The sequence below is a fragment of the Plectropomus leopardus genome, chromosome 14 (genome assembly GCF_026936395.1).
Source record: "Plectropomus leopardus strain MGB_pleo_1.0 chromosome 14, ASM2693639v1, whole genome shotgun sequence".
In the NCBI taxonomy this organism is placed as follows: Eukaryota; Metazoa; Chordata; class Actinopteri; order Perciformes; family Serranidae; genus Plectropomus; species Plectropomus leopardus.
Window position 1 is genome coordinate 15,648,821 of NC_142189.1, and position 23,013 is coordinate 15,671,833.

General features: G+C 39.8%; 1 protein-coding gene across 5 annotated transcripts in view; it reads right to left on the bottom strand.

The window, feature by feature from the left end:
• ppp2r5ca (protein phosphatase 2, regulatory subunit B', gamma a) overlaps window positions 1-23,013 on the bottom strand; it is a 38,487-nt gene that overhangs the window by 9,937 nt on the left and 5,537 nt on the right. For 3 of the 5 annotated variants that reach the window (XM_088087750.1, XM_042501475.2, XM_088087751.1), the window contains exons 4-12: window positions 8,227-8,426; window positions 5,145-5,255; window positions 4,792-4,884; window positions 3,730-3,860; window positions 3,545-3,604; window positions 2,363-2,471; window positions 1,984-2,037; window positions 1,607-1,777; window positions 1,379-1,506 (exon numbers count right to left, since the gene is read on the bottom strand). In XM_088087750.1, the coding sequence (XP_087943876.1) occupies window positions 1,379-1,506; window positions 1,607-1,777; window positions 1,984-2,037; window positions 2,363-2,471; window positions 3,545-3,604; window positions 3,730-3,860; window positions 4,792-4,884; window positions 5,145-5,255; window positions 8,227-8,426 (1,057 nt within the window). Of the gene's footprint in view, window positions 1-1,378; window positions 1,507-1,606; window positions 1,778-1,983; window positions 2,038-2,362; window positions 2,472-3,544; window positions 3,605-3,729; window positions 3,861-4,791; window positions 4,885-5,144; window positions 5,256-8,226; window positions 8,427-17,587; window positions 17,779-23,013 lie in introns of those variants that run through there. The other 2 variants (XM_042501473.2, XM_042501471.2) reach the window with 1 other exon arrangement.

Genomic DNA, 23,013 nt, shown 5'->3' on the forward strand with positions numbered 1-23,013 from the left:
TATGAAAAAAACAAAGTTCATTTAAAAATTCAGTGTGACACGGAGTGAATAATTTATAAACAAATAGTCACATGTGGTTGAAGTATTTCTTTAATATTGCTTGGGGGTAGATACGTTTGGGGGGATAGCATTATGACATTGAAAATGCTTTTTGGGAAACAGACTTTTTCCTTCCTTAAGTTCCCTGTGGACTTGTTTATGGAATGAATTTAACGTTTGGGAACACTGTCAGATTTGTGGTATATCTGTATGTTTGTTCCAAAATTGACTTGTTCTTTTGGAGATTTTGACCTTTGGAGAGTTTTGATGTTACATTGATGTTACTAAAGATTTATTGGTACCATTACATTGAGTGATTCTCTGTCTGTCTAATCCTTTTAATGCCAATGACGCATTTGCTTGAGTAAGTTCAAGGTTATCATCAGTCAAAACCAATCTATGCCGTCCTCTTAATGGATGACTGAAGCAGCTCCTTCGTACATATATATACTGTACATATACACGTAACAGTACATATACTCCTACATATGGAGGTATTATGATGCTGCCCACATACCTGATGAAGAAAAAAAAATACTCCAAATGTTAATTATTACCAAAGCATCCTGCGGCTTTGCCCTTAGAAAAACTGCTGAGCATCCACAAATAAAGCAAAAAAGTGTATAATGACAATGTTCACACATTTTAACAAGATATTATCATTTCATTACATCATACAAACATCATACAAATAATCATGTAACACAAAACTGTTCACGTTTTAACAAGATTAATGGTATCTTGTAATGACATGAAAATATCATTACAATAATATTAATAATGTAATGTGATATGTTTGTATGATGGCACAGGGTGGAAATATCCTGTTAAAAGCTGAAAACATATGTTTTTTTGCATTTTAATTAGATATTTTCATGTTATAACAAGATACTTTTTATATTTTTTAAAGTTTAAGTTGTGTTAAAATGTGAACATGAAAATATCTTGTTAAAACGTGAAAAACATTTTGTCGTAAAAATAAAATATTCACGTTTTAACCTGACACTGATCTGTTTTTTTTTCCAGCATGGCAGCAGGACACTTCTGAAAACTATTGTATAAAAATTATAAAGCACCCTATTCCTGTTTCTAACAGTTGGCCTTTTTTTAATATTACATGTAAAGTTATCAACTGAAGATTACTGTGACAATAAATTTCATTACACAAAGTTCCAGGACTTTTCAGAATATTTCAAAGATTTTTTAACTTATTTCATGACTTTTCAAGGTTCTCCATGACCATGTGAACCCTGTAATGTGTCCGAATGGTGTTACATGCAACGTGAAGCCTTTCAGGACATTATTACAGCCTGTGTGGAGAAACATTCAAGCATCTTACTTGTTCCAGTGGGTCTTGGAGTTGCGGTACAGAGCAGGGAACATAATTGGCAGGATCTTTGCTGCGTTGTCGCTGATCAGACTCATGATGTACTCGTTGTTCCAGTAGTACAGAGCTCTCTCTGCCACCTACATAAAAACACCTCAGTCAGACACAGCCGCCACCACTCCACCTGAATAACTTGTTCCCTCAGTTATGAAAGCAAGATTGTGATCAGCTGTCTGTTACCTGGAAGTGCGGGCTGGACACACACTTGGCCAGCTGTCTGAAGAGAGGCTCCTGCACTTTAACAAACTCAGAGGGCTCGATGACGTCCAGGATCTCCTCCAGCTCGTTGAGGAACATCACTTCCTTGGGACTGTGAGTCTTTGGCCAGTACTTTAGTAGAGCCATTACCACCTACCAAGATAATGACAGTGTTGAATAACCAATCAGGGAGGATAAAAAGCATCAATTCAAAAAAAGTGATTTAGCAATTCAGAATCTTGCACAAACAAACCGAAAGAAGCCCAACACCAACTTCAAATTTTAAAACCAATTCAAACAAGCAAACAGGGTAAAGCAAAGAGATGAAAATGGTAAGAGCGTGTTTTTGTTTGACATACCGGCTCGGTTAGAGTGCTGTCCTTTTCCAAAAACTGCACCACGCAGTAGGCCAGCTGCAAAACACATAAACAAACAATCATTAAACTGTCAAACTATTTCAATTTAAGCACAAGCTAACTAAAAGGTAACGCGGTGGGGGACAGGTTAATGCCTGAGGGACAGACTGGCTGGAACACGCAACACCAGTTTTTGACAAATCCTGCAGAAAGACTGACTGCTCTCGTGAAAAGAGAAGGCGTGTACGCTCAGAGCAGGTTTGAACAAGAATATTTAAATACATTATCAAAATATGTGACCTGTAAATAATTGGCGTGCCATGTCTCTCTTGACATACAGCTTGACAAAAGAACTAATCATGCACGCATTCAACAGACTCACCTGTGGATGGTAGACACTGAGTGATTTGACTTTGTGCAGAGGCAATAAAACCTTCAACAGGAAAATCTTGTGCTCTTCTTTTAGTGGTAAGGCAAATCCATTGATTATGCTGCGGAAAAAAACCCCAAAAAAATCAGAACATCTGGTATCATGGACGAATTATGAAACAATGGGCCCCTCTGCACAGATACAAAAAAGGCCCAACCGCAGGTCAAGGACATTGTGGTTATTTTGGGTCTCTTTTAGGTAGTTTTGCATCTTTTTGTGGCCATTTGGGTCTTTCTGAATTCATTTTGAGGTAACTTTGTGTCTTTTTGGTTCTTTTGTCATCGTTTTGTGTCTCCTTGTGGTTGTTTTGCATTTTTTTTTTAGTTTCTGTGTGTCTCTTTTAGGCAATTTTGTATTTTCACAGTACTTTGAGTCTTTCTGAGATCATTGCATGTCTCTTATTTTTTGGTTTTATTGTTGCTTTGTAGTCAGTCTCTCCTTGTGGGTGTTTGCTGTCTTTTTTGTTGTTGTTTTGGTCTTTTTGAGATAATTTTTTTTGTCTATTTAAGGTCATTTTGTGTCTTTGTTTAGTTGTTTTCTGTCTCTTTGACTTAATTTTGTGTCTTTTCTTCATCTTTTTGTAGTCATTTAAGGCGTTCTTGTGGTTGTTTTGTGTCTCTTTGGGGTAATATTGTGTCTTTTTGTAGTCCATCTCTCTCTTTTTAGTCACTGTGTGTCTCTTTGAGGTATTTTTGTGTGCTTTGTAGTTATTTTGTGTCCCCTTGTGATTGCTTTTCCCATTTTTGTAGCTATTTTGTGTCTCTTTGCAGTTCCTCTGCATCTCTTTGTTGTCTTTTGGAAACCTTCTTTTGGTCATTTTGAGTCTCTTCCTGGTCAGTATGTGTTAAATTTAAGTTACATTTTGCAAGTAAAGGTCAGAGGGGCCCCTGACATTTCGGGCCCCTGGGCCTGTGCCCGGTAGGCCCGTTTGGTAATCCATCCGTGCCTGGCATGATTAAACAGCTTATATGGAATTCAACAGCTGATAATTTTGAAGCTTTTACATTTAGGACAGAAACTTTCATGCTTTCCTAACAGGAAAGACAACTAAATGTCTTGTTAAATTTGTATAAAAGCCATGAAGACATCACAACTGCATTCACAAAAATGTGTAACTTTAGTGGCGGGCCTTACCTTCCAAGTATTTCCAGTAGTTCAGCTATACCATTATGATGCTCTGTCTCATAGATAAACCTATAAGAACAAATAAAACACAAAGACTTTGAATGAACAAACAAAAGAAATGATTCATAAATTGACCATCTATCTCAGTATAAGCGTTTTCAAAAAGAGACGAGCAGTGGGAGACCTGAACTGACCTATAGAAAATGTTATTGATCTGTTTTCTGATGTACGCTCTCAGCCCCAGGAACTTTCCATAGATCCTGTGGAGGGTAGTTTTGAGGAAGTCTCTCTCTCTGGGATCCTCACTGTCAAATAGTTCTAGGAGCTAAAATGTAAAAAGAAGTGAAATGTTACCATAATAACGCTCAGCGTGCAATATGTGTGTTATAATTGACCCTTCACTAAGACCCGCCCTACGAACACAGACTGGCCAATCATAGCGTAGCACTGGCCAGCTCATACCAACAACTATACGACTGTTACACATAGACTCTTCATGCATAGCTCAGATTTTCTTCATTTTCAGGCTGGTTTTGTGGGTTTTGAGCTAGTGACGGTTAAACATTGTGCCTGGGGCACCTGTGGCAAGGATACTCATTTGCTCAAGAGTTTGGAGGGAGATGTACATTTCTTATTTGTTTCAAAAGCAAAACAGAAGCCCTGAAAAGTGCAGAGTTAGCTAGCTAGCTACTGAAGGTACACTAAATGAATACACATGCTGGCTTTACTTTTGAAAGATTTTATCGGTGAAGAAAGACCTTCCCTGCTCTACAGGAACAGCGGAGGGAAAGATGGATGCTTTGCCAAATTTAAATCAGCTGTGTGTCATTGCAGTGTGTGCAGATGAACACTGTTTGGCTTCCCCCCCAGAGCTCCCCGTCCATCCGCCAGGGGAGGTGCGGGTGCTGATGCGATGACACATAGCTGGTTGAAAATTGGCAAAATTTCTCTTTAATTTTATTGTCTTCTGCCACGGACACTATTCAATGTGGTGTCTCTCTGACACTGTAATCTGGAGGCTTTAGCTTCAATCTTTAACTTTTTTTCCACATCCTGAATATGTCCTTTAATGCATATTGTGGAACCTACTGTCTGTTTTTTTCCAAAATCTGAGGACATTTCCCGGTTTGACTGTTGGATCCATGTTAGCTTAGACATCTTGACAGACATCATCAAAGAGGCGGAGCTTAGCAAAGGGTCAATTGTAGCTTTTCTGCATACGGTCTGAGAATTAGGCAAAAATATTCTTCTCTTACCTGCATAACAAATTTCTGGTCGATGTATTTCTTTGCTATGTTAGGTTGAAAGTCGGGCGATTCTAAAAACCTAAGGAAAAATTCATAGACGAGCTGCAAGAGAAACAAGAAAAAAAAAAGGGATAAATGCTGAGAAGGAATTCAAGCAAAATGGGGGCAAAGTGTGCATAATTTAGCACTGAGCTGCACAATGTTGAGACTCCAACACCAAACACACAATTCAAAATCTGCTACAGACATGCTGTTTTGTAAACTTCAGATCTGCACACATCAGCCATGCTGACGGGCTCCTCCATACTGAGAACAGCCGTTAATAAAACCTCTAACTGTTTCACAATGATTTTAATGTCAACCTGGAGGTGTGGCCACGCAGCTTCAAGTGTTGGCTCGTCCTCCTCTGGATCAAACTCCGCTCCAGTGGGGTTAGACGATGGAGGCAACGTTCTGAACATATTCACCGCAAACTAAAGGAAGGGAGGTGAAAATGATACCGTCAATGTTTATTCCACTGTACAGTGCCCTATTAAAGAGAACTTCCCTTTGTTGTTTTGATGACCTCAGGTTCATGTTGCGACCACACAGATGCCAATAGCTCTACCCAGATTAGGTTACGAAAGATTTTTTTTTTTTACAAAGTTCAAAAAACACACAGCTAGACCTGGATTTCCTGTCAGAAGTTTCCCCACTCTTGAATAAAAGTTTCCCGTAATGACATACGGTAAAACCAACAGAGAAACCACATCAATACACACACGGCATCATTTTCAACACATCATATCACTGAACTGTGCTGACAGATGCTTAAAAACCTTTGTGGCTTTCTGACAAATAAAACTAAGTCTTTTTCGTAAACTTTTTTAAGTATTCAGTGCTGTCAAAGTAACAGCAGCACGTCTGTTCACGAGGCCTGCAGCACAGCCTCGTTTGGGACAAGTCTCCACACAGTCTGGCATATAAAGTCTGCTTAAAGGTCGGTTATAGATGCTGGTATCATATGAGGAGTACGGCTCATTTATTCAGCTCCTGGCCAATTGTGAAAACTGATTAGGAACATGTGTTATTACAACGTTACATGATTTATTTTCCAAATGATGTCAGTTCCTGATTTCTCACTGCTCAAAGACAAAAAAAATCAGTGAGGAAAATCTTAAAATAAAGCGTAACTGATTTTAGAGTCTGTAATGCATTTTACTAAGTTTGAGCTGTGTTTGTAAATGTCTATTAAATCCCCTAGCTTAGGTAATCTAAAATTATTTTTCTTTTTAGGTTGACGTTAAACTTTGTCCTTGCGACTGGCCTCCGAGGGTTTGCCCCACAATAATTCAAGTGTTTTGTGTTTCTGGTCTCTCGCAGTGTCAACTGACTCCCCTGTGGGCTGCTGTTCCCTGCCAGGCAGATCATGGGACAGTGCAGGTGGCCTACTAAAACACTGGGAGCCTTGTTTGAAGAGACAGGCTACAAGGTGGATAGATTATCTGGACCCCAGAACAGGCGGTGAAGATGACTGTGCACTAACGCTACAATAGAAATGGTAAATGGAAATGGCATAACCGTGATTATAGCAATTCTGCTGCCGCTGGCTTTGATGATGAAAAGATAATAGTTTGTTGTCTGGTAAGACACTCTTCCCTCGCTGTGTTTATAGCTTTATTTTTGTACCTCTGCACGCTATCAAGGCTGTGATGAGACAGTAAGCAGAACATCTATCATCGCGATCATTTTGCTCAGATTCTCTGCTGATGGAGTTAAGTTGAAACCAAAGGCGAGGTAAATTTTACACCAGTATCAAACTAATCCCGACTGCTTCTGCTGAAAATGAAACATCATCATCATCACGGCCCCCGTACCAGTGGAGAGGCTTCCCCGTGAAAGACAAACGTACACTAGGGAAGTCAATTTCCGAAGAAATTGTGGCGTGGATGCTGGGCGTTGAAAAGCTTACATTGTTGAATAAAAGTTATGTGAGTGCGCACACTGGCACAGCCTCGGAGCTGAAGGTTAACATCTTCTACGTGCTCTCAATGACTCTGCTTACGTGTGATGTTTAGGACACGATTCCATGTTCACGACTTACATTAGTGTGTTAGCATGGCAGAATGTGCACGAAAAAAAGTGCAGCTGAGGCTGATGGGAACAGACTCGCTTAAGACGAACTGCGCCTCGCCTCAAAGGCAACGAGATCAGGCGCCAGCAGTGGGGTCAGGACAAAAAAATGCAGTCAAGTTGGACAGTTTCCAGCAGTTTTCAAAGAACATACAGGAAGTCAGAGAAATATTTACATTCTGTTAGATCTATTTGTAGTCTATGTGTAGTTTGCAGAGCAAAACTACGTGTAGTTTGCTGAATGTAGTTACATATATGTATTTGTACAAATGTCTCAGTGTCGCCTTGTCTTTGCTCGTCTGATTTGCGGCACAGTTTAGTTTTTTCATTTGCGCTTTATTGCATTTTGAATGTGTGACAATGTGCACGACTGTAGAATACTATTTTCATTGATGTAAAAATGCTGTTCTCTGCAACTAACCAAGAAAGAAAAGTTTTCATTGTCATGTTATAGACATTTTATGTTTATCTTTTAATAAATATTTTATATTTTATGTCCTCAATGTGAATTTTCCCTGTGGTTTTGAAAAATGGCACTGAATATGAAATTTTTTTTTCAAGGTAATGTATCAAAGTTAGAAACTCCAGTATTGCGACAACACTGAATCCAAAGTATTGGACTACTTTAATCTCGACCTGGTGATGACTCATGATAAGAAGTCCAGTTCTTTGGTAAAAATTTTCATTTGTACAGACGCGGTTCACACACATTTTCATTGTTAAACTTCAAAATGAGGTCTGCCATGAGTTTTCACAGACCCATAATAAGATTTTTTATTTTTTCTTGCCCCACTTGCCCAGCATTTTTCAGGCAGATCAGATACAAACTGTACTCCCACCAAATTTCAGTGAGCTGGCAGACATGAAAGGAGAGACGGAGCGTGTGGAGTGAATGGAAAAAACAAAGATACATGATTGACACATATTAGAGCTACATTAGGTCTTCAGTGATGGAAAATTTGAAAATAAATTTGCTGTATGTTCCCGTAAGTGGAAGATTTTCCAGTCAAGATTACTGTAATAATTGCATCACAAAAATTTCATGACTTTTCCAAAACTTTCAATAATTTTTTTCTAATTCCATGACCCTAACCCCTAACCCTGACTTACTTTATCCTTGCAATAGAAGTTATACTAACTGAAGAAATAATTTTTTGGAAAGGGTGACTGGGTAGACACCTTAAGAAAGCCAGCTCTTCTGCCTTACGCCCCATCAAAACCAAATCACACTGAGCCTTCCAGCCCCGTCCCGCAGCTACAGCCCGCCACTATTCTCATTTCACCCTCATCCTAGCTTTTACCGGACACACACCCCGCCGCGGTTTCACTGACCATGTGCACCACCTCCGGGTAGATGGGCTCTGTGATGACATTCCTGTTGTGGGTGATGTACTCCACCATTTCGCTCAGCGCCGCCCGCTTCACTTCCTTCCATTTCAGGTCACTCAGCGGGTCGGACAGGAAGTCAAAAAGAACGCAGCACTGCCGTAGCTTCTGAATGAAGAGCTTCTCCTGCTCTGCGGGGGCCACATCTGGGGAGACAAAGAGTGGGAAAAGTGAGGTGGATGAAGGGAAGAAAAGAAGAAATAAGAGTCCAGGGACGACTGAAAAAGAGTCAAAGGCGTTAACGATGCCTCACAATAAGGCGGCTGAGAATATAGGACGACGTTCAAAGAGAGAGGGGTCAGAAGAGAACGGAGGGGGCGGTTTAACTGTCAAGGATGACAGTTAAAACAGCAATGCGATAGAGTAAAGAAATATGAGGCAGCAAGAGAGTGATGAAGATTGGCAAATGAGTCATGAGGACTAAAGTGCACTGAGAGAAAGGCTGAGATGGTTAGAGCCCAGGGGGAGGATAACCACAGCAGAGTGGAGGAGAGAGAACAGGACGGAGGCAGAGTGGCGGATGAAGGATTTGAGAACTAGGTGAACGGTCACAGTCTTGCCATTTGACACTCACGCTGAGAATAAAAAAGAAAGAAAAAGGATATTTTTGTAAAAGGAACCCTGGCTATTTAAGTCTGTCATTTTATTTGTCCACGGTGGTTTGAGGACTTCCTCTTTTCACTAAATTTCCACCCGAGCGCTCGAGAGCACAAGCTCGTAAACAAACAATCTCTGCCGGAGCCAACACTTCACACATGACAAGACAAAGAGGAAACATCCATTTCTGTTGCTCTAAATTACCTGCTCAAGCGGTGCAGTAATAACACACAGTGACACCACAATTATGTAGTTATGTGACACAACTTTGATGTTGTTGGTTTCTCTTCATCTCTTATGGTGATTGCTTTTTATTTTTGGAGGAAAATCTACACATATTCCTCAGCTACCCAGATCTTTGCTGTTTTAGCACGATTTATTTAAGTGATATCAGGATCTGGACATCTAAGAGACACATAGGTGATTTGGTTTGAGTTAGGGGCAGTTAAGCATTTTGGAAATTACACTTATTGTTTCTCTTGATGTGAGTTAGATAAGCCACAACACTTGCTCCTCTGTCCTTTAAAAACAGAGCTCATAACAGCTTAGCTTCACATAAAGACTGGAAATATCTTTGCTCTGTCCAAAATTAACCAACACCTCTAAGGCTCACGAGATGACACACACCAGTTTGTTTACATGCACAAGATACTCATTTTTTTGCTCTTATTCTAAAAAAGACAATATTCCTATTAAGCTCTTTACATGACAAATGAAAATGAAAGTTTCTACTATCACTCCTGTTGGCATGCAGATTTGCATACTCCAATTAACATGTGGTTTATCATATCTACATATGGAAAAGTAGAACCGCTGAAATCGTCATTTTGTTTCTTTATGTCAAAACAGGATTTTTTCACAGTTTCCTTCTGGTATTGGAAGGTCAGCGTTGTGATATTTATGCATATCCCAAAACCTGTTGGTATTGAATACCTCTTTCCCACCAAAATTAGCACCCAACATTCATACTCTAACCCTAACCGGTCCCACTCCTCTTGCCTAAATTAAGCCAACTAACGAAGGCAACAAGTAATAGCAAACCAAAGGGAGAGTAAGATGTGCCATGTCTTTGTCATCCCTGGAAATGCAAATTTGTGAACCAGTACACTGACACAGTAAGATACCTGACACCCCGGGGAAACTCCTGAAAGGTATGAAAAAATACATAACTGCAAGCCTTTGAGTTTTTTCTAAGGTTGCAGTGAAATCTAAGAGTAATCAGTAATAGCTATGTCATTTTAAAGACATTTGACAGAATAATTTCAGACATTTTAAAGCAAATTAGGGCCTCATTAGATGAATGAATTTATTGCCTTTTAATACTTAGTATTTGTGGGAACACTGGAGGCCCTTTGCACCGTGCATTATTAGACATTATCCTACAAAACATCAACAACTCACCAGCAAATAACATTTACTGACAACTGTTTTAGGAAAATAAATCTTTTGAGAGCGTGCCTCATTATTACAGCACAACATTTTCAATGGGTGAGCGCAGTCGCATAAAATAAAAACAATTTTAAAAAACGTTTGACTGTATAACTGGTGCCAACTAGCGGGGGAAGCACTGTTTAGTCAGCTACTTGACAAAACGTGCACATCCCTAATCGGGAGATGCAAATAAGGCACTTAGATTCATAGTTGAGAATACATTTCATTATAACCTCGACTTCCCTTTGTAGATTAGATAGTTCAATAAAATAACGAACATGTTTTGCTATCTCACGTTTCTTCCCTGACTGAAATGTGATACAGTTTTAGGCCCGGCCGCAGCTCCAATAAAATACGCAAGTCCGTAATACCAACACAAACTCAGGTGTGTGTTCAATTAACTGACAGAAGCAGCTGCACGTGATGCAGATACGAGGTTTGTCAGGTCGAGACGTTACTGGTGATTTATAATGCACCAAAAAAACAGACTTAAACGTGATTAGTTTAGATAGATAGATATCCATGCTTTCATTAGTTTCTCTGTTGGTTATCTCTGTCCCGTACCTGATGGACAGGGCCAGTGTAGACAGACGCAAGTCAAATTCAGGGACTTTTAGGTACTTTTTGAAGCACTGATTTTTATTTTTAAGGCTAACCTTCTGTTGCAAGAGACTGGTGCAGATTCATCAAGGAAACAAACACAGTACCGGGGCCTATAACGAACTATTAGTAACTGGTTTTAATAACTGGTTGTTTTTATTCAGTAAAACATGGAGTTGTCAAAGGAAAATATACAGAGTGCCGAGCAACGCAGCTCGTGTGACATATGGCATCAAACAAAGTAATGGTATTGGTATTAGATGGTATTAGATTTTCGAAGTACAATAACCATCTTAGAAAATATTGCTGTTTCAAGGTATTACAGAATTATTATCATCATCAAATAAATTTCTGAGTGCTAACTTTAAATACTTCAAGCACCTAAAGCACCTTGTACAAACCCTTGAAAGAAGATGAGGAGTTATAGTACAGAAACATCTCCAGCAGCTTTACATTACGATTTTAATGTGTTTCTACAACCAGAATGAGCTCTTATAAACAGGTATTCTCTGAAATTCAATTTTATGTTCTAAATGCAATAAAACCGTATGAGATAATTCAGCGAGCATATTTCTATAATCTCCAAAAGCATCACTTTTTATATCCTATAATTATGAATCAGTAAAGGGTGTGGCTTTAATAATCGGCTGGCACTGAGGCTCGAAGGCTGTCTGCACAAGAATGAGGATGTTGGCGCTGTGGGTGCACTGACTGAGATCAGATATGTACATGGCGTATACGTCAAAGGAAATCTCATTCCTCTTCCACGGGTGTACTGTAACCTGTAGGCAGAACTCCTCCAGTTACTGAGATACGAAAATCAGGTTGTGAAACAAATTATGATTTATGAATTTTGCACAGGGTTCAAATAAGGAAATAGGGTAAATAATAAATAGATGAAGGCAAACAGAGCACTGCAAACATCCTGTATGAAGGCAGAAATGTGCCTACAATCACACTATTCTGGAGATAAATTAAACTGGTCGCTTTGTGTTGTGCTGCTGCCATTCGTCTAGTTTTAATTAGACTGAAAGTAATGAGCAAATAAACAAACGCGCATGAAATTATTCCACCGATTCATTCATGCAGGTGTGTAATAAGGAGGAAAGCACTGCTGGAAAATGTCACACAGAGATTTAAAGGGAAATAATACGCAGATAAACCTTTTCGCTCATGCCTCAAATTCATGAATGTACATGAAGAGTGGCAAAGGCCAGAGAAGGACAGACAAAGACACACAGACACACAGACACACAGACACAAAGACACACAGACACACAGACACACAGACACACAGACACACACAACTGCCTGACATTCTTGCAAATAGGCAGATTCTAGGTAAGAGGAGAGATATCCTATTCAGACATAATGGAGACTTGGCTCGGACACACGCGCACACGCACGCACACACACTTCTGCAGTGTCAGTTTCAAGTCGGCCAATTCATCTTGATGACAGTGAGAGGTTGGGAATTCCAGAGCAGAGAGGGTAAGTGTGTGAGCTGCTATTAACGGCCATTTCCATAAAGATTTGACGGCCAAGAGCGCCGTTGCTGTCACAACAGGAAAAACAATGCCAGTATGCCTAATCAAAAACACATGAGAAAGGTTCATCCAATGCATTAATCATATTGTCTCAAAAGCAGAAATAGCATGTTTCAGAATGAAGCCGCAGGACACTGACCCAATACTGAAAGGTGGAGAAACACTACAGTCCGTTGATTGGTTACGAGACTCGACTTGATAACTCGAGCTTGGACTACGGAGGACAGTAACCACTGTTCTTACGGTGGCGAGTTTACATACATGAGTTAACAATAAAATGAAATGATGTTTTGCTCCCTCCTGGTCTTTACTATTTAAAAGTTAGCACATGTAGACTGAGAAAAATACAATTTATTTTGCTGTTCGAACTGACCAATGGTAGCTACCAGCAACTTTTAAGGAGGATTGTTTTCTTGCAAGTTACAAAATGCATGAGCTGATGTTGTGAATTAATCAACACACCTTAAGTGTCAATGATGATTTCCATTTGTTTTTGCTTTTTTTTTTGTCTCGCTTGCATGCAGTACTCTTTAATGATGATTGGATCCCCGAGCACTTAAAGTATATATAAATTCCAGCTGGATTGTCAGTCACGTTTGACATCACAGACACGCCGACAACAGGTCAGTAAATGGCAGAAAGTAGCATGGAGGCCAGTGAAAATGTTACAGTGGTAATTTCTTTTTTATATCTCTTACTTCGTCCGTCTCTCTTTCAAACTCAGTGCAGAATTATTTGGAACATTATTTAGGCGCTGCTTGGGTGAAGATGGGCGGTATTTTGTGGTGGCGTGACATTGCATCTTAAACGGGCTAAAATTAGTGCGTTTATCCAGGTGTCAGCCAGATAATGCAGCTGTAAATTCATCACTTCTAAGAATAAGATCTCTCCTACTCGCTGCTGCCTGCATGTCTGCATCCCTGTGTACCAAAGAGTATTGTGACAGTCAAGACTGCTCACTCCACAGCAAAATCTGGAGACCAAAATGTCCCCTAACTACACTGCACAGCATCCCGACTCCAACAAACAAACATACAGACCCCCAGACTGCTCAACTTTAGGCAGTCTCAGACGACTGAGGGGTCTTTTGACGGATGATTCAAATCAAACCTAGATAACAACCTATTCACATTAGTGTCTGTGGTGAAAAGGCCAAACAAATCAGAGGTTAAGATACATGTCTGTATAGCTTAAGTACGGTTTTAAGGATACTATACCGAAAGCATTCGGTGAATATGTACCTAGGTACCTCAACAAAAGGGTGGCTAAAAAAATGTCATAGAATCAAATGGCTCTATTAGTACCATCTACAACTTTTGACAATGGAAACACAAAAATGACCATTAAAATTTAAAACAAGCTGAATCAGACTGCTTGGTAACAGGGCTTTAGGTCGACTGAGCAGCACCAATTTCAGCCCAGAAGTCTGACAGAGATAACTGAAACGGCAAAAGAAAGAAGTTAATGTATTTATCAGTGTTTATTCCCAACGTTAAACACTGTTAGTGAACCTTCTCTCTGCCTGGCATAAGGTTTGTGTTGCAACATATTTTGTCACTTGCGCTGGTCGCACTGGGACATGAAGCTGCACAGGAATGTGTTGCCATGCCTTGCACCCCTGACCGTGTCAGACTTCTGTTGCTCCTGTTACATAAGTCTGTCTGCCTGTGTTATAAAGTTTCTGTACACTCCTGAAATATCCAGCGGGTTGTTGTGTAACAGATAAAGGCCCAGTGTTGTGATCCCAAAATTGATGTTAACCACAATGTGACGTCTATTAATGTACCAAACAGAGGCCTTAGGAGGAGAACGAGTGCGCACACACACACACACGAGTGTCGTGTCTCGTGGAGAACAGAGAAAGATTTATCTTAATGCCTCCTTGTTCAAAACAAAGATAATAAATAACTGGAGTCACATTGGAAACACAGTCTCTACTTTTTCTCTGTAAATGGGTCAAATGAACAGCTGCCAGTCGAGTCTGGAGTTAGGACTGGTCTGGCAATCTGCTTTATCGACAGTATGTTATGATCAATGTAAACATTGACTGATGACTATTTATAGAAATGTGCAGGAACAGTGTGCTGCAGTTTTGAAGGGATATGAACAACAAGGCTGTCCATATTCATTCATTAAAGTCATTTTGGCTGCAACCCCAGAGAATGCATCCAGGATATTAAGTACATTTCATGAATCATCACCCATGTGTTGTTCAGATATGGTCAAAAGGTCTGCATTATTGCCACACTTGAGACACATTCATAGCAGCAATTCAGAGGCTTCCTTGCAACTAAAAAAGCGCTTTGCAGCTCTTGTTATTAAAATGATGTCTTACACCTCTAAGGAAACAGACAGGGAGCAGAAGAGATACACAGGCTGTGCTCAAACTTGTTGCAAAAATGTATCTCTGGTGACTCATTTTTTTCTGATAACATAAACATGGTTCTAAATACAGGCATGAATGCACCCAAAACATACTGTGGAAATGTTGGAGGTCTGACTCAGGTGTGGACAAGGATTTTTGTGTCAAAACGGGTAGTGTAGTGGGAACGCAAATGCAATCCCCACAACGCTGAAGGGCCACCTGATTATTTTTGTCCTGTGTAAAGCTGCGAGAAATATCCCAAACACAGTCAAACCAGCCTCTTTTACACTGTCTGTTCAAGGCTGGAATATCACACCATTAGGCCGCCTCGCTGTTCTCTATATAATGTATGATCACAGATTGGGGGGCCGAAACAGCATCTGTATCAACAGGACATTTGGCAGGACGGGACTATGGGCAGGACAGGTGTAATGTTTTGACAAGGTGTTATGTGTACAATTTAAAAAGCAGCTAGTGGCAGTTAGCGGCTAACTCAAAGAGGAAGCACAGCAGTCGGAAATGTCCGCAAATTGTGACAACAATGAGATCAGGGGACGAGATCAGCTGCCATATATGATGTTAAATGACTGTTATTGCCATGTTAATGCAATTGTTGCTGTTTAGAAAGTGCTACCAATGCATGTGTGGTATGTCACACTAGAAGTCGACAATGTTGTGTTCAACGTCACGTCTGTTGTGCCTCTTTTGAGTCCATGATGTCGGTATTCTATCTAAAATTACACACTGGAGTGGCATGATCCCGCCATTGTTGGCCAAAAATGCAAAGGAGGCATAAAAAAGGGACTTTGTAGCCACTCTATAGTGCAATCTCTGTGTAAAAATGGGCATTAGTCTCACAATATTCCTGATAACATGGACATAGGTCTAAATGCGCGCATGACTGCATCCAAAACATACTGAGGAAATGTTGGGAGTCTGATTCAGAGGTGGCCAAGGATTAATGTGTCAAGCTGGGTTGTGTAGTGGGAACACAAATGCAACACTAAAGGGCCACCTGATTGTTTTTTCTCCCCCTTGTGAAGCTGAGAATCACATGGATGCTGGTTTTTAAATCTGCATCCTGAGGTGATCTTGTGACATCCATGTGCATGCACAAATGAACACTTTTTGGTTTAGTAGTAGTTTCAGTTCCCCACATACAAAATCAAATGTGAGAAGAGAAGTGAAAACCGCTTGTAAGTGTTCACAATAAATTGAGACACATTTACACGCCTGGTATAAACTGCAATCTGTTTCACTTGCCTCTAAAAAAAGATCTGGATTCGAGGCATTTGGTCTGAACAGGGTCAGAATGATAGAGTCGCACAAAGAGAGGAAAGAGGCAGAGAGAGTCTGATTGTTCCCCCAACACTGAGTTGTCATTCAAGGCAGTGGCCTCTATGGCTCAATAGAGTGTAATCAATAATTGCCCGAGGCTTCATCTAACGCTGGGCTGCACCCGAGTACAGTGGTAACAGGCTGGGCCTTTCAAACATGACTGAGTACATTGTATACACATTAATAAGAGGCCGATGTTGCAGTCCTAAAACATGGCCGGTGTAGCTGGGTCATACTGACAGCTTGTTGACAGAGACATGGGCCATTCCTGGCTAGTCTGCTAACTTTAGGAAAGAATAATGTAATTTTTGTGTTTTTAACACTGTATGAGGTAAATAACATGTTTAACCTTCAGGATCTTGTATTTGCAGAGCACAAGCATTCAAATAATTATTGTGGATTTAGTTATTCGGATATTGGCTGTGAGAGAGTTCCCTATATGTATGAAAAACAGATAATGTAAATATCTGACAATACTTGGCTTTTCTTACACCTTCAGTGTCCCTTATTTCATCACATAAGAGTGTTTTTTTGTGTCAGTAATAACAAAACAAGAATTGTTGACCAGAACATGTGATCCATTATTAAAACGTTCACATTTTCTGCCTCCAGTTTACCCATAAATGCTAAATAACAGACATTTGCACACACAAAAAAAAAACATATGTATGCTGTTAACCCCTTTCAAAACTGCAAAGTAACACAAAAACATGCAGTCAATTTAAACTTAGTTGTATTATTTACACAAAAAGTGACAAACGCTGGAAAGGACCCATGTTGACAGAAACTGAGAGACGGATTTCTTGCATCTGGAGAAAAAAAGAGGTGCCTTATAGCATGATGTCGCTCACAAGGGAAAAGGGTGGGGAGATGGAGTTGGGGGCTGCTTGCTGCAGAGCTGTCTCCAGCCTACACACTATGACCAATTTGTGCCCTGATGAACTGGAGTGTGACAAAAATGCTGGGCTGAGGAGGGCAGCTAAGGAGGAGGCGAAAAGGAAAGACATCTGACTCCTTCTTTAGCTCTTCCTCAAAAACGCTACATTTATAATTGCAAACAATTGCAATCAAACACATGAAAAACTAAGGAGAAGACCCTTCCCTAGGCTATGACCTCACTTCCTTTGACATCACTAGCTTGGCGGGGGGATGGGCAGAGAGAGCAGCTAGCTAGTAAAACCAGATTTTTCTGTAGCTCCCGAGTCTCACATCAATGCACACGAGCCTCACAAATAACAATTCACCGGCTCCCTTTGAAAATACAACAGAGCTGCCGCTTTCTACCCCGCAGAGACAATTATTTCACCTCAAACGTCTGAATGCTGACTAACCAAGCAGTAACCAGTGGAGGGGAACAGGAGCACAGCAACACAGTGTCTCTCCTTCATTCCCTAGGACAATACAGGAAGAATAATTTGTCCTTACGTACCTCTGAAGTGCATAAGAGCCACCGGCTGAAAAGGCCCATTGGAATTAGGTGCATCCACAACCATCCTGTCTCCAGATTTATTGCATGTCAACATCTAAACCTCAACCAGGAAGGCGATCCACTCAGGGCGAGAGGCCAGCCTCCATTTTAGCACAAAAGCAGATCAGAAAATGAAGCTCTCTGCTGCTGGAGGGAACTGGCTAGTTAGTGATGTAAGCAGTGAAGGAGGACGCTGATTGGCTGAGGTCGGCCCGCTCTGGAGCAATCAGAGTAAAGGCTGCTTGGAGAGAGGGAAGGTGATTGGCTAAGAGGAGGTAAAGGGGGCGGGATATGCGTTGGAATTTTTTGTCCCTGCTCCTCCTCCTCCTCCTCGCTCACTGGTCTCTGGTGACGCTTTGGGCCCTGCTGCTGATCTCAGATCAGATTGACTTAAATCCTCTCCACAGTTTAACCATTAGCGGGATTTTTAGCATAATCTGATTTAGGATAAGCAGCTGGAAATAACTTACTCTGAGAGAGAGAGGCCCTGACTGAATCTTCAAAGTGTCTCATTGTTTCCTCCTGTCATCTCTGCTTGGGTCTTTGTGAAAGGGAGGTGGAGGACGGGGTCAGAGGGGCCTCAAATCTTTGCAATGAGGAACAGAAGGAGACTAGAAGAAACCACACAAGGGACTGAGGACACGCAGTGGCGTGTTCAGACTTTTTGACTGGGGTGGCCCAAGAGGGGCACGGTATTCAGGTTTCCATTAAACCTCAAACTGCATAAACTGAAATTGCAAAAATACCTAATGGAAAATAGAACAATTTATAAAAAAATTCCTATTATCACAAAAGAGTTTTTGCACTTGCATGGGGTGGTATTTCAGGTGATTTGAAAAAGCCACATTTGGCAAAACTGCAATGCAAACTTTTTTCACCTTTATAGGTCACATGATGCTATGGCTTGTCAGGAGGAACTGGCTCCCTCAGGCTTGATGCAGCAGGCGCTACAAGACGAGTTATTGCATCGAATAAATCTTCAAAAGTTGAGCGGATCATCTGGAAGTTTTGAATCTACAATTCCTCTGTGAAATCGTGGATTATCACCTCCCGCAAATCCCTCAAACGTGGCCGCTCCCATGTGTAAGGGGCTTGCCTTTCCATTATCACTTACACAACACAGTGCAGTGGCTGCAATAGAAATAAACCTGCTAAAGTTTTGAACATCCATTGCCATGCTTCTTGGAATGTTATCATGAGAGGAGAAGTGCATAAACTCACTCAATGGAAACATTGTCATTCGCAATTGTTTTATATCAACATTTCGAAAATATTCCTTAAATTTTGCGCAAATCTGTAATGGAAACCCGCCTTGACCAATGCAAGCATGGCATGAAGTGTGTCGGCATAGCTTTGATTTACCATTTTTGTCTCCACTAGTCATAACTACTTTAATTACTTACATTGCATTGTCTTATATTCCCTTTTATAGTTTAGTTAAAGACTGACTAGAGTGCCCCAGGAATTACATTTTTCTGTAGGCCAACCCAGAAGTTAACATTGGTCCCTTCGTCAAAAATCCAACATGATTTTTCCATTGGATTTTGGATCGTTGCAGAAAGTAAGTTCTATGGTAAACAAACATTTTTTATCCTTACACTTTTTGTTCAGCAATATAATCTCCACAAATGAACACCACATTCAGGATTTTTGAAACCTAAATGTAATCGGAAGAAGTAAAAAACTTTTGCTAGGCTGTAAAGAAAATACACTATAGTTGTGTTATAACCACTACACATTTAGCCACTTGTTAACAACCAATTTTTTTATGACACAAAAAAGCATGAATGTTTGCGAGTGGGGTTTTTACTGACATATTGTATGCCGTAGAATAAAATGTGAAAGTCTCCTGAGCTTGACTCCAGACCTTATTTTAAAACCTCTAAACAAAAACCCATTGACTTAGAGATGAGGGAAGCTGAGGTGCTGAAATGCTCACAGATTTCCGGGTTTTAGGACTACTTTTGGGATTACTTGGGTTCTCTATTGCACCTACAAACGAAATTAATTTTACTCATCAAACAGTTCAAACTTATTGGGCAGATGGCCAATTATAATGGGATAGCACCTAGGGTGGATCAGATTTCAGGGGTGGCGCGTACCACCCCAGGGCACTCACTAGACACGCCCCTGAGGACAGGACGACTGGGGACTGTACTTGATTATCTGAGTAGGAAATAGCTGGAGTGTATTCTTCCTTCACAAGAATTAGACGGACTGTGCTCCAACTGTAAGGTGCAAAATATAATAGAAAAGCTAACAGTGAGGTGCAAAATTTAACAAAAATAACTAAACATGAGGTTGGAAAATATATAAAAAAAATAGCGTATTGTAAGATGTAAAATATAACAAAAAAAAATGCTATCAGTAGGGTGCAAAATACAAAACATAGATAACAGCAAGGTGCTACATATAACAAAAACAGCTGTAAGTAAGGGGCAAAATATAACAAAAATAAATAACAGAATGGTGAAAAATATGACAATAAAATAGCTAACTGTAAAGAGAAAAATACAATAAAAATAGCAAACAGTTAAATGCAAAATAAAACAAACATATCTAACAGTAAGTTGCAAAATATAACTACAGTAGCTTGCATTAAGGTGCAAAATATAACAAAAATCATAAGGTACAAATGGTTTGATTGTATTGTTATTTAAAGAAAACACGCCTTTAAAACCTATTGTGAGTTTTGAGGCTCTGATGGTATTTAAACAAATATGAAAAATACAATTTAAAGTTGACTGTCCCTCCCCTAAACCAAATCAAAAAACATAACTCCCTCCCCAATGATTAAAAAATATTCGAAGTGCCTCTCGTATTTTGCACCACACTCTCCTCTCTCATAAATAACAAACAGTCCCTGAGGAAATTCAGATGAAATCTGTGTGATTACTGACTACAGAAGATGAAAGACCTTGTAGATGTGTGTTAGTGTCATCCTGAATACTAAAACATGAGCATGAAATAAATCAAATAATTAGATCTAGTTAAAAAGACAAATTCTTTTTTTTTACTGTCCAATACAAACTAAAGCTCCAATCAACCATCTTCGATCTCTTCACATAATATATTTTGTGAGAGGGCTTTATGACTCACACAATATTTGGAGCAATGGCAGAATTTGTTGTATTATGTTATTTTGAGTGACGTACAAGTGCTTTGCAAAATTAGCTGTAAACAGGAAATGAAAGTGAGAGGACAGAAAAATAAATGCACAGCACACAGTGCAGGAAACTGCTGCAGCTTCCAGCAGTTATTTGCAACCCGTCTAAAAGTTTATCTAGTAACTTGAACATCTGTCGAAATATATATCCCAGTATATATAACACTATTAGTGATACTGCATAGGTTATGCATATTTAGACAAACCCATTTTCCAAGAATCTGCAGACCAAAATAAGTCCAACTCCAAGGCAACAAATGCATATAATCTGCATTTCATCTTTACATAATGAAGTAGCTGTGCCTCGCTTCATGTGATTCATCTGAGGACACATGAAGTGAAACCACACTCGCATCACAAGGTCGACCAGAGTTTTCTTTTTTGTTTTTTTCATCCGTGGGGATTCAACACAATTTTCACAGTCATTTAATAACAAAGGGACCGTGCTGTTTTCCATCAATGAACAATGTCAGACAATTATTAAATGACTAATAAATTAAGAGTCCACAGATGAGAGGGATGGGTTTGTGCCATGTTACTGTCCTAGCAGTTACGAAGCACGACATGCTAGTGGAAAAGAGAGGAGAGGAGAGGAGGGGAGAGGAAAGGAAAGGAAAGGAACGGAGAGGAGAGGATAGGAGAGGAGAGGAGAGGAAAGGAAAGGAAAGGAAAGGAAAGGAAAGGAAAGGAGAGGAGAGGAGAGGAGAGGAAAGGAAAGGAAAGGAAAGGAAAGGAAAGGAGAGGAGAGGAGAGGAGAGGAGAGGAGAGGAGGGGAGAGGAGAGGAGAGGAGAGGAGGGGAGAGGAGAGGAAAGGAAGAGATAAAGGAGAGGAAGGCCAAGTGTATCACTACACAGTTCTCACTTGGCATTCTCTCACTGAGGGGCCGAAGCCTCTCCGTGAGGTGCCATTACATTCCACAGCCATGACAACGGGCACCGGTATTTTCTGAAAGCTGCCACTTACTTCCTACTGTTAGGACAGGCTGGGTAGGAGTGTGTGCCGCTGCTGAAATTCACCAGAACCACCAAAAAAATAAGCAAGTATTATCTGTGCAGTGTGATATATGCTAATTCTCTGTGCCCTATACCTTTATTGTCCAAAAACATCTGAGTCAGGCCCAAACATACTATGCAGACAACATGAACAATCACTAATGCACCAAATTTGTATTAACCATTTGAAACCTGAGCGAACTGGTGTAATTTCCTTAAAAAACAGAAGAATGAGCAACTTAAGAAGACACGACCTAAAAGAAATTAGTAAAAAGTACAAGTAGATGAGATGAAAATTAGCAAACAAATAAAAAAATAAAACAAAATATAAAACAAAAAGTTTTTAAAAAATTAAAAAGAGGGAAATGAGCTCAAAACAGCTTAAACATTGTAATAATAATATTAATAATAATAATAATAATAATAATAATAATAATAATAATAATAAATTCAAATATATTATGATCTTTGTAAATTTATCTTAGGACATTTTCCTTGGCTTTTTAAAAAAATAAAACTTTCCACATCTACTAATTTCATGCAATTTGTGGGTCATTTTTCACCAAGCTGCTCTTTGCTTTTTTGTCATGTTTTTGAAAGAAATAAAACAAATTTGCTCAGGGTTTAACGTATTAAATAATTGTAAAGAGCCTCTCAATGCAGCACAAGAAATGTACTGTAGATCCAGGTTTCAAATGGTTAATCTGCAGCTGAAAAAAGTCCCCAACAAACGCGACATTTACTGCTGCTGGAGTTTTGTTGTTTAAGTGCCCTGAGCAAGAAAACACAACATACCCTCTCTGTAGTGTTCATGGTGTTTCTACATTACCACTTAAAAGCATATGAACACTTCAAAGTATGAAGATTGGCTTCCAAACCCAGAAAAAGGGGACCATCCCTGGAGCCTGCAAGGCACACATATTGGGTTTTGTTTTTCTCAATAGATTTTTTGACAATAAGAACCATACAGAATACTGCAGCCTTAGTCTTTAAATAGAGTGTGATATGCAAACAGCTTGACTCAAATATTATCAATAATATTATATTAAAATACAGAGACATTTTCAATATTTCACTATAAAGGCTGAATTTAGCCAAAGAAATATCACAGTTCCCATTTTCAGCCAGAGGATGGCAGCACAGGCTCAGCCATTTTTCCAACAGCCGACTGTAACACAAGCCCATCAATAAATGTTTTACTGACACTTGGAACATACTGTTTACTCTT